Source organism: Chenopodium album, chromosome 23 (genome assembly GCF_948465745.1).
Source record: "Chenopodium album chromosome 23, dcCheAlbu1.1, whole genome shotgun sequence".
Taxonomy (NCBI): Eukaryota; Viridiplantae; Streptophyta; class Magnoliopsida; order Caryophyllales; family Amaranthaceae; genus Chenopodium; species Chenopodium album.
Genome location: NC_137856.1, coordinates 6,504,330 through 6,516,659, shown reverse-complemented (window position 1 = coordinate 6,516,659; position 12,330 = coordinate 6,504,330). Strand labels below are relative to the sequence as shown.

Here is a 12,330-nt window from a genome sequence, read left to right as displayed (position 1 = left end):
GAAGAAAAGAAAAAAAAAAAAGAAAAAACGAAAAAAAATATCGCCGTTGCCGGGGATCGAACCCGGGTCACCCGCGTGACAGGCGGGAATACTTACCACTATACTACAACGACTTCATTAAACAATATCTGAGTTGTAACTAATTAATTTTGAAAAACAACTTGTTAAATACAAGGAATATAAAATCACGAATATTTAGGTGCTTGTGTAGTAATATTTTGAAAAACAACTTGTTAAATACAAGGAATATAGTATACTTGCAAGTTTTTTTTTTTTTTTTTTTGACGAGATACTTGCAAGTTACAACAGTTGCAAGTCAAGCCTTTAATCTTGGTTTCAAAAAAGTCAAGCCTTTAATCTACCTTTGATTTAGGCTCAAATAGTTCAACCTTAGCATGCTAGATTTTATTAGGTTAAGACATAAGTGTATATTGCTCAAAAGTCAAGCCCAACACAAAAATGGCAGCTATTTTGGGTAGAATTGTAAACTTGACTATTGATCATCTCTATACTTCTAAACTAGGTTAGTGCCCGTGCGATGCACGGATTTAATCTAAAAAATTTGCGTAAAGTTGTATGTCATTAAATTAGTTTTAAAATAATACGTAATTACTGTAATTATAATGTTTGATACTCCAATTCTTAATTCAATGGCACGTAGGAAGTGGATAAAATTACAAACAAAATAGGAGATGAGATAGGTTAAGATGAGATGAAATGAAAAAGAGGAGAAGAGTTTAGCTCGATAGTCAAATCAATCTTTTAGGGAAAACAAAATAGTGAAATTATTTTATTTTTTCCACAAAATTTAAATTACATCTCATTAAATAAAAAAGCATGATTACCAAATTTTATTTAAGAAAATACTTTGATAATGTTAGCTTTAGATAAGGCGGTAATATTTTTTTATTATGAAGCTGTCAAAGGGACTATAGTGACGTCAACGTGACATGGTTTAGTAATACTCCTTTTGTCCCTTTATTTTTGCTCCATTTGCTTTTTGAGGGTCAAATTTTAAAAACTTTGATCATCAATTCTCATTAATTTATACCACAAAAACATTACCGTATACGATCTTGTTAGATTCGTCGTAATGTATAGTTTCATAATATATTTTGTATAATTTTTACTAATACGTAATTAAAGATAAATGCGGTCAAAGGTGCACCTACGAGACCGCAAAAAAGCAAATGGAGCCAAAATTAAAGGACTGAGGGAGTAGTTAATAGGAATTTTTTTTATTAAAAGTATAAAAATTATCTCAAATAATTGCACTGAAAAAAAAAAAGTAATACTACCTCCATTTTATATTATTTGTAACGATTAAACATTTTTCCTTCCTACTTTATGTCAAATCGTTGCAAATAGTATGAAACGGAGGTAGCATTTTGTGCTTGACGGAGTAGTATAAACTTTTTATTTTATTTTATTACTCGTATTAATTTTTCAACAATTTATTAATGTCTTCCGTCCATATTATGAAGTATTAAATTTGATTGAGATAATACTTATTTCTAGAATTAGACATGTAATATAAGTTGTTTAAAAACAATATTTATTTTACAGCCAAATATGATATACAATAAAATAAACTTATTAATTAGTTGATTATATATAGAATAACTTAGATGACTAAATAGGAAATCATATTATACTTCTTTAAAAATATTTTAGCAAGAAAAGATACGAAGTATACCATATTTAGAATAATAATTTTATTTGATTGTGTATGTATAGAAGAAATAAAATCATATAAATATTCTCTAAATAAGGGAAGAAGCTTTTGGAGGGAAAATATTGCTCAAGGAATTGACACGATTGTGATATATTCACTGCTATAGAATATTTCCTATTATCTACACGAGTAAAATATTCTATTTTCAAATATATTCAAATGATAGATTTGATATATATAGTTTAACTATTATTATAGAGAAATATTTATATAAGGTATGAGATATTTTTTACCAAAAAAAAAAAAAAAAAAAAAAAAGCTTTTGGAGGGAAAATGACAGAACCAGGAAATGACACGTGTCATTTCTGGTGTCCGATTTAATATTATGTTATTGATTGATTGATTCTAATATTCGCTTCGATTTTGCTTTAAATGTCCTAATTTTACGTTTAACAATAATGCTACTTTAACAAAAATCAATACTTTTATACATAAATTAAACATAGTTATGTAAGTACTTTGTTAGAATTTCTCAATGTATAGAATTCACATATTAACTTTTATAACCATATTGATGGATAATGAAAGATATCCGATGAAATACATGGGGCCTTAGAAAAAGCTATAGGAATCGGAAGGAGGCCACTACGACACCCATAATGTCACACACACGACAGTCAACCAAAAATTCAATCCAATCAACACAAAATTCTTACACATTAAAATCACACAACCAAATTAGCAACAATACTGTATCAAAACGACAATAACACCGCACAATACTAGGAAGAAACAATATCAATCAACACACAAGAATTATACGTGGAAGACCCCTTTGACATGAAGAATAAACATCACAAGAATATTTAAGGAGTCCACTCTAACTTCTCTTATTGATAAATTGAGGGAAAAAGAATCCCAAATAAGTTTACAATGGATTCACAGCCCATCAACAATAACAAACAAACAAATAAGAGATTAAAATTAGAGAGTGAAAAGAGTAGATTTCACCTAAAAACAACAACGTTGTCCAGTGACAATTTTGAACAAATCAAAGCTTAAAAGACGATTCAATTGTCCCAAATAAGACTCTTGATGTCATAAATAAGCTATCTAAATTATCCAACCGTTGAATTTTCGAAAACAAGCGATATTTCTAAAACTTATGTTGAATTTTTTTGAAATGGAAGCACTCTTGTAACCCTCACTTAGCTCTCTATTTTGTGCGTGTGTTTTATTTCACAATTGCTAAGTAATAAGGGTCTGTTCTGATTGACTGAACTGAACTTATTGGAGCTGAATTGAACTTATTGGAGCTGAACTAAACTGAACTAAATATTTTATGAGAAAAGGAAATTAAGAACTGAACTGAACTGAAAATAATTTGAAGAGAACAGGCCCCAAGTACTCCGTATTCTCTAGCAAGATAATTTCATTAGACTTCTCTTTTTTTTTTTTTTTTTTTTTTTTTTTTTTTTTTTGAATAGCTCATAAGACTTTTCTTATAAGCCACAAAACTCATGTCAAATATGGACTCAAAAATAAGACTTAACAAGTCCATAAATAAGAATCCATATTAAGGGCTTGTTCTCATTGACTGAACTCAACTTAGCTGAACTGAACTGAGCTGAACTGAACTGAACTCAGCTGAACTGAACTGAACTGAAATGAATATTTTATAAGAGAAGGAAATTAGGAATTGAGCTGAACTGAACTGAACTGAATTCAGCTGAACTGAACTGAATTTCAACGTAAGAGAACAGACCCTAAATGTGTCTAACTGCAATAATAGTTCAATTGAATCCATTTAGTTCAAGCTAAGGACCATGCCCATAATACTTCACATTATGTTATGCACCTAACCTTACCCTCGACGCAGTCCACACCTTCGTGGCTCATGCCCGGCTGCGTCTGACTCGCGCTTAGCTGAGCCATAAACTGGTTCATTGTCCAATAGGTATAGTATATTTCAAACAAGGCCCAACAAAAAGGGTCTTAATTTTAATGTTACACAATTTCACAAGAATACATCAAACTCAATTTCTGCCAAACTCTGGAATAAACTACGCATTCTCCTTCTCTATCCCCAAATTCACGCTCTGCCGCCGACTTCAGCGAGACAAGCAGAGCTTTGCCGTGCGAAGAAGATGGTGGACATCAAGAAGAGAAAGCTTGATGATGTTGAAGAAAATGGTCAAATTTCTCCTGCTTCTGGTGAAAAGCTTCGTTCTTTGCTTGAACCGCTTGCTAAACCCCAGTTGGTTGATCTCCTTGCTAAGTTGTAAGACTCTTTTTACTTAATTTTAATAGTTTCTTTTTATTTTGAGATAGTGATTTGTGTTATTAATTTGTTTAATTTAATGGGTTTTGCTTGGTGTTATTTCTTGTTTTATTGAATATGAATTGTATAGGTTTAAGCTGTTGTTATTGGGTTTTCGTTTCTTGTATATAGAGCCATACGTACATTGATGTAGATGGAATTTGATTTCGCGGCTTGGGTACTATTATCCCGAAGTCTTTACCAATTAAGCTAGTTGACATTCGTAACGTGACGCCCAAAATTAATTGTACAGTTTAATAGGGTTTTTTTGGGTTATGAAAAGATTGAATGTTAAGGGGCACACTATAATATGTTGATACATATAAGCTTTAAGCTTTTTTAATAATTAGGGTTTTAGTGCTTCATGGTTTAACCAGTAGGCAGTAGTATATCTCTAAAGTTGGTCTGAGGCTTATTATGTGTATGTCATATGCTGGTTTAAACAGTGTCTTAAAATGGTGGATTTAGGTCTATAACTAATGGGCGTTGTACTGTTGGGATGTTATGTGACACTTTAGGCTCTCATCTTGATCATGTCTAAGCTTATTAAGTGCAAGCCCGGCTTTTCGAAGTCGGTATCTAATGTGATAGTAGGGCTATCTGTCAAGAGCAAATATAGTATATGGCTATATGCCATTCTTTTTTGTTATGATTTGGTTCTTTTTGTCTCAATTGTCTTTCCATCTTCTCTGTCTATATAAATAGGAAATATACTTGGCTTTAAAGTGTAATTAAGATTTCATTGCTAGCAATACCGTTGTTGATTATGTATTTAAGATCACGTGCAAGCAAAATGTAGCAGAAGTTGGGTAAGAAGTTATGTTAAATGAGCATCACAAGAAGTGGTATGACCGTATGAAGCCATGCTACAAGAGATAAGGACCCTTGTGTGATAATTATGCTTGTGGAGTGGATTAAGGGATTTCGGATAAAAGACAAGAGATTTCTTGTTAGTAGGTTGTTGAGAAATTAATATGGTTAACTCTTAAGAAATGGATTAAAATGTTTGCATCTTATAGAATCAATTGTGGTTGGAAGTGTTGAATTATGTGCATTCAAGGGAATAATTTTTACCCTAGTATTTGTCACTTTTGTTGAAGAAGCCTCCAACTTGAGTTATTTGTCACTTTTAAGGTATTTGTCACTATAGGCCAAGAAGTCTTAGAGAGGGCATTGACTTTTAAGGTATTTGCCACTTTTGGTGAAGAAGCCTTTTATTCGTGCTATCATTGAATTAGCTGATACTTTGAATTTTCATTTTTATTAGGTTGGCATGAAGGTAACATATTTCGGGGTGACGTTGAATATTAAATCTATGTGGAGTAGATTAAGGGATTTTAGATAAAAACAAGAAATCTCTTTTTTAGTTTTTTGTAGGTTGTCGAGAAATTAATATGATCTCAATTCTCAAGGCATGAATATTTGTTACATCTTAATAAGATATTTGCATCTTATAAAGTCAATTGTGGTTGTATATAGTAATATTTTGATCATTTAAATTCACTTAGATATTTAACAACGGATGCTTCATTATTAATTTGCTATATCTGGATTGTATCATGGTTCGAACACATTGTTTAGGTCGCAATGCCAGGAACGGTCATGGTGTTGCAAAAAACGGAAATGATATGCTGATTGCGAATCGTGTCATTGTTGAGTATTCTAGGATTTAATAACATCTGTAAGCTATTATAAATTTATAATAGCTAGTGTAGACTAGTAGAGGCAAAAAGCCATTTTTGGGGATACATGGGGAATCTCGCAAGTAACTTTTGAGTGAAACATGGATGTGACATTCAATGCAAGGTGATATGGGGTTGCAACATGTAATTTAAACAAGATTGTGGATTTTTGAAAAACACTGCACTTAACTAAGTGATTTTGGTTTGGTCAATTGAGAATCCTTCACGATATGGCCCAACCTAAGTGATCTGGTTGTATATTTGCACTATGGATGATATGTTTGTTGGTCATCACACTTGAAGATAAAAAGTCTAAAGACAGCAATGGACAATTTTACGCAATTAGAGATTTACCTGAATAATGAAGATATTATTGATGGATTTATATTGAGATAGAGAGGGCATAGTGCAATTGCTCTCACAAAACACGTAAATCTGCTTTAGATTCGGTGTGGTTGAAAAATGTTGAATAATTTTTTTTTTGTAAGCCACTACAGCTTAAATTACAATTACTGCTCTTTAAAGTAAAAGCAAGAGACAAAATTTAAATGAAGCAGTTTTTGCTTGCATCAACTATCTTCAACTTTATGTGTGCTTATATACTAGCCACCAGGCTTGATACTGCTTATGTAGTTTGAGCTATTAATCAGTTTACTAGATCTTTTCAAATCCTGGTAGTGATACTAAGGAGTAGTATATGAACAATTGATGTGATGGCTAATGATTTTGATTCGCAAAGTTTATTGAATTATATGATTACATTTGTTGGCGAGCTCAGCCATGGAAGTTAAAATTCAAGAGTCTGGCTCCTCAATGGAGACTTTAAGAGGAAAACTGGCTTGATCTTTCTTTTTTGTGAGCTTTGATGAACACAATCTGACATAGGTTTTCATTACTGGAATTAATTAGTTTTATTTGATACTTATTATGGAATGTGATCAGGTAATGCAAAGACATATGAAGAAATTTCAAGTTTGCATGCCTCAAATTTTCAATCCCTTATCTAGGTGCTTTTATGAGATTTTATATGCTTGTAAGTTGTAACATATTAAGGGTGGGCATGCATATAATTGTTTTAGAGAATAGGTGGATGATTGATATCCTGAATTGGTTGTATTGAGTTACTGCTTGAGAATTGACTCAATTTATGTCATTGTCCACCTTATTTCCTAGATCCATTTACTGCTACACCCCCTCCCCCCCTCTTTTTTAATTTATTTTCTAGCATGGATCGAGAAGATTTTTTGGTACAAATTGCACTAGTATCAGCCTATAGGTTCCTTGTTCAATAGATTCTCTTACTGCATATCATTTTATAAATTGTGAATCTATGTCAATAAGTCTGATCAAGCAAATCCAAAATTAATATGTCTGTGCCAGTGATGGTAGAACATCTACGCTTATAGTTGTGTGTAATAAATTGACTTTGTGCATGTGTGTTTGCCTGCATGTGTGGCGTGAAGAGGGTCCAAATATTCTCCAGTTGCAGGAGAAATTATGAGTCTTGCAAGTGCTGATCCTGTTCACAGAAAGCTATTTGTTCGTGGCTTGGCATGGAATACTACATCAGAAACCTTGTGTGATGTGAGTGCGTTGTATGATTGCTGATCAGTTGTGCGTGTCATGATGGGTGATAGTTACATGTTTGGGTGAATTGAAACATTTGAATGAATGCTTTTAGGTACCATTTCCCTTTAATTTAGTTCTGTTGCTTGTAAAGCTCAAAATTCTCCTTTTCAGGCATTTGCAGTTCATGGAGATATTGAGGAAGGGGCTGTGATCACTGACAAAGCAACCGGCAAATCTCGTGGTTATGGCTTCATTACTTACAAAAATATGGAGTCAGCTCAGGATGCTCTAAAGGCATCTAGCAAATTAATTGATGTGAGTACAACTGCTACAACTCAGATTCTGTTTTTGGGTTTTTTGTGATTAATTAATGAAACTAATGCACCAATTAGGAAAATAAGACATAAAGCAAGATTATAAGGGTAGGCTTGCACTGTATTATCTAAGCAGTGAAATTAATCAATTTAAGCTAATATCATCGCACTTCGAGGGTGTGATTCCTCCAGGTTGTGTTTCCACTCAATACTTTCTCCAATATACTCCCATATTATTACAAGCCTTCCCCTATTTATACTCCTACTCCTTGCCGCAATGCCGCTTACTCTTCAACATAAGTTCATAACAGAATCCCCTTAATTTGCGGTAACCACCTAACAACTGATTCAACAACTTGCCACTTGTGGTCAGCTATTGATTGTGGCTGACTTCTTCCTCGAGTATGTGTGAATAATAGGGGGTGTATTTTAAATTCTTGCAACAACCTTTATAGATTACTTTCTTGGCTGATAATGTGTTTGGTGTTGTTGGAGTTCTGGTAATATTTGTTTGATTGTTTGTATTGGAATACATTTTCTTAGCTTCTTTTATATAAACATCTACTGGAACTTAGAATTTGAAAGACCCATCTTCAGGAAATTGTTTTCAAGTTCTGAGATATAACATATGCTTTCTCTATTCCATTTTGTATCGCAATATATGTTTTTTGGTGGCCAAACTTTACAGACTTTGATTGTATATTTTTACAAATGTGATACTTTTTATAATTCATGTGAGAGTTTTTTAGATTTATTTCAATGTGTATTTTCTAGTATGAATTATTTATATGTAATTTTAAATTATACATAAGTCAAGTTTTTATGGCCAAAGTTCGCATAGGAGCCTGCAATTTTATTTTATTTTATTTTATTTTATTTTTTTGAAAATGGAAGAAATATTATGTATCATGTATTGAGGATTTCCCTTATCATTTTCGAAGCTGGATTGCTCCTGCCATAGGTCCTTCTCTTTAAGAGTCTTTTACTTGACCATATTAATAAAAAATATAAAAGAAATTGTATTAAGAGACTACATAAATTAATGTCTTGCCAGTTGCCACACAGTTGTATTTTCCACTGGCATGTAAAGGTTATCAAAATTACCCCAAGGGCCTCAAGGATTCATTCATTTGGTTGGGAGTTGGTTACTTTGTTTAAAACACAAGACTTGTCGAAAAAGTCCAATTTTGCTTATTTCATAAAAGTTGTGTCATGTGGAGACTGGAGATTATATATATATATATTTGTATGTTTTCAGTCTTTCATTTGCTCTCCTGCTTGTCATTACTGCAGGGCCGCTTGACTGTCTGCAACCTTGCTTGTGAAGGCTTAAGCAGTGCTAGCACCGCACCTGATCAAGCACAGCGGAAACTTTATATAGGAGGTTTGTCACCAGAAACCACTACTGAGATGTTGCTCAGTTTTTTCAGCAGGCATGGTGAGATAGATGAAGGTTCAGTCGCGTATGACAAAGATACAAACAAGTCTCGGTATTCTTCATCTAAAGATTTTGTTCTTAGTTACTTTTGTGCAGGCTTCAGTTTCTTATGTCTAATCATTTTATTTTTCTTCTGTAGTGGTTTTGGGTTTGTGACATACAAGACAGTTGATTCTGCGAAGAAGGCCCTTGATGACCCTGAGAGAACTCTAGGGGTAATTGATATCTGAAAGTTTCATGTCTTTCTATGTTTGCTTCTTTGCTTTAAAATCTAAATGCATGATCTTCCAGTGAGAGGTGTTATTTGCTGAAACTGCAGGGCTGTAGTAGCATTATTGCATAAGCATTCCACTTATTTTTGTAAAGCTGAAGGCTTTACTACATTATTCTGGACTTGCCCTTTGAACACCTTCTCATTCTTGGATATAAGATAATGTCAAATTAAATTTATTTTAGTTTTTAGCTCAGCAGCCTCAACAGTCACCAAGCCCTTCTCTTTCTGTTTGTTCCCCTAACTTTGTGCAACCATGTTCTTAATTTAGTAATGTTGCATGGAGCCTGAACTTTTACAGGAATAGTAATTTGTACTTCTTTATATTGCTCACTGGAAAGAAGGATGTAGGAGTTAGCTTACATATGTCTCACCGAACTATGTCAAGAAAAGTGGCATTTTACTATTATCATTGGAGTACAAAATTACTTTTCCTTCTCTTTGGGTTCTGTTTCCTAAAAAAGCTTTTGTGTTGTATTGATTTCTTCCGGTATATGAAATTTTTAAACCCATTATCTCCATTCTTTTTCAACTGACAAGTGTTGTGTATAGTTATTACTTATTAGCACTTTAGAGAGAATCAGTGGCAATCAACTAACTGTTAATTGCTTTTGGCAAAAACTTGTATAATGAACCTAGGGGGCTTTATCTGTTTCTCGATGCGACATGACTTGTTACAATAAGTTATTGTGAGATTGTCTTGCCCAAGAATTGCTCATGGCTTGTTGAGAGCTCCATCATCATTAATTACCTTTGTTAATTAGAATTTATTGCAGTAATAGGTGACTTTAGTTGATATGTATTTGACTTGAACAGCATCAAACCCTATTGTGCTTCATTCAATGTCGAATTCTTTCTTGCTAGTCATCAAAATGATATTCTGTGCTATATGCAGGGCCGGAACATTACAGTGAAGTATGCTGATACAAAGAACAAAACAACTGCAAACCAATATCCCTCATCAGCAGCTCCTATGGTCCCTCCTACAGCAGGTGGATACGCACAGCATGGGAAACCACAGGCACCGCTTGGATACAATTACCCTCCACACATGCCATCATACCCACCGGTCTCTTATGCTAGTCCTCCAGCAGCAGCTGCACCTCCACCTGCAATGGCACCAGGGCCATATCCTCAAGGACCACCACCTTCCCAAATTTCCTATGCACCACCACCCATAAAAGACACTTATGGAATGCCACCTTCTATGCCCGTTGGCATGCAGGGCTACCCATATTACATGGGGAAACAATGATCAAATACTGCTGCAGTGTGGTATTCAAGCTTTGAACATCTCCGTGCTTTCTCTACAGTCTGGTATATGCTTGAGCCGAATTGAGGATTTCTGCATCTATCATCTGCTCTTCTTGACTACTTCAGTATGTTCGCTTCTGTATCTATAGGCAGTAAGTTATAATTTTGATTCAATCAGAGTATAAATGCCTTTTGCTAATTGAAGCATCGGTAATAATTGCGATTTAGAGAATATACCGGGGAGTTTTGAGGGCTTTCCTTATAGGTTAGAATCCTAAGAATATAATGTATCTTGTACTATTATTAGTTAGACGTCTAGGGGAAGAGTTAAAAGATTTTTTTTTTTAATATTTAATTTTGCAATCTAGCATAGTGTTGAAGATGCTCCATGTTTGTGAATTTGTGGTCCAACAATTGAGTGTACTAGTGAAAGCATTATAAAAGGGGCATTTTCTTGTTTTATTTTTCTCTTAATAATTTTTTTTTTAACAATGGTGCTCCGGGGAGCCCCTACTATCATAAGAGGGGGGGTGATGTTCGAATCCCCGTCACATGGAGCGGATGTTGGGGGGGGGGGGGGATGGAGGGACTAACCATCCCTCCATTTTTTTTAAAAAAAAAAAGATTCTTACCTCTGCGGCTCTGATAAATTGTTGTGGGATGATGGCAGAACACGAGGAATTCTAAGACTCTAACTGTTAGAGTAATAGGCCAAAAATGTCCCTTTTTTTTCAGTTTAGAACAAAAATTAATTTCTCAAAAAAAAAATTCTGGCAAATTGAGTTCTTTTTTCTGCTATTTTCTCAAATGAAGTTCTCAACATGTGACAAATTTTGGGGCTAAAATACGGTGGGAACAAACCGTTGGTGATAATCTTGTTCTACCTTTTGCCGTTGATGTTATTTTTTATGATGCCAACAAATTTCTTGATGGTAATCTTTTAGATACCAACAACCCTTGATGAGTTGATGGTATTCTCCAACAATTCATGATGGTATTGTTTTAGATATCAACAACCCTTGATGGTATTCTCCAACAATCCTTGATGGTATTCCTTTTTTTCTATTTGTCATTGATAGTATTATTTTAGATACCAAGTATTTCGATTTGTTAGATAATATAAATCATGAAACAACGAACTTCTTGATGGTATTCTTTTAGATACCAACAGCCCTTGATGAGTTGATGGTATTCTTCAACAATTCTTGATTGTATTGTTTTAGATACCAAAAGCTCTTGATGGTATCCTTTATGGTATTCCTTTTTTTCTATTTGTTGTTGATGGTATTCTTTTAGATACCAATTAGGCAATTACAATAAACTTTGGCGCCAATTTCCCAAGCATGCTTTGGACTCTATTTGAGGAAATGGAGAACAAAGAACACTACCTTGAAAGAGTTTCCTATTTGATAATTTTTTTTTTAAAAAAAAAAGAATTTGGGGTGGAGCTGGGAAGAGCTGTCCATTTCACCTTTTCGCATAATCATAAAGTTGTCCTTGCATTGTCGTCCTTTTCTTAGCTTTTCAGTTATTTTTTTTATATTTAGCAATGAGATGTACAATAAAATTACCACAATACCCCTGTTAGATGACTCTAACAGTTAGAGTCCTAGAATTCCTCGGCAGAACATAACTCTAGTACAAAGGTGGGGGTCATGGGTTCATAGCAGATAGGTGCAAAGGTGCTAAGAATGCAAATGGCAGATAGGGATTGGTGGGAGAATCAGATAATGGCAATATTCATTACAAACAAACAAACTACAAAGTATATATCATCAAATCATTTAAACTAAAGATGGGCACGGGC

At 33.8% G+C, this 12,330-nt stretch overlaps 1 protein-coding gene and 1 non-coding gene across 2 annotated transcripts; one reads left to right on the top strand and one right to left on the bottom strand.

Moving 5' to 3' along the window:
- Positions 1–41: 41 nt before the first annotated feature.
- On the bottom strand, positions 42–113 carry TRNAD-GUC (transfer RNA aspartic acid (anticodon GUC)). The gene has a single exon. It is a non-coding gene; the product is annotated as a tRNA-Asp (tRNA).
- A 3,581-nt stretch (positions 114–3,694) lies between these two features.
- On the top strand, positions 3,695–10,985 carry LOC145608474 (UBP1-associated protein 2A-like). Its single transcript, XM_081664089.1, has 6 exons — positions 3,695–3,956; positions 7,141–7,261; positions 7,418–7,561; positions 8,854–9,050; positions 9,138–9,213; positions 10,165–10,985. The coding sequence occupies exons 1-6, from the start codon at positions 3,823–3,825 to the stop codon at positions 10,522–10,524; spliced, it is 1,032 nt and encodes a 343-aa protein (XP_081520215.1). The 5' UTR covers positions 3,695–3,822; the 3' UTR covers positions 10,525–10,985.
- The last annotated feature ends 1,345 nt before the right edge of the window (positions 10,986–12,330 follow it).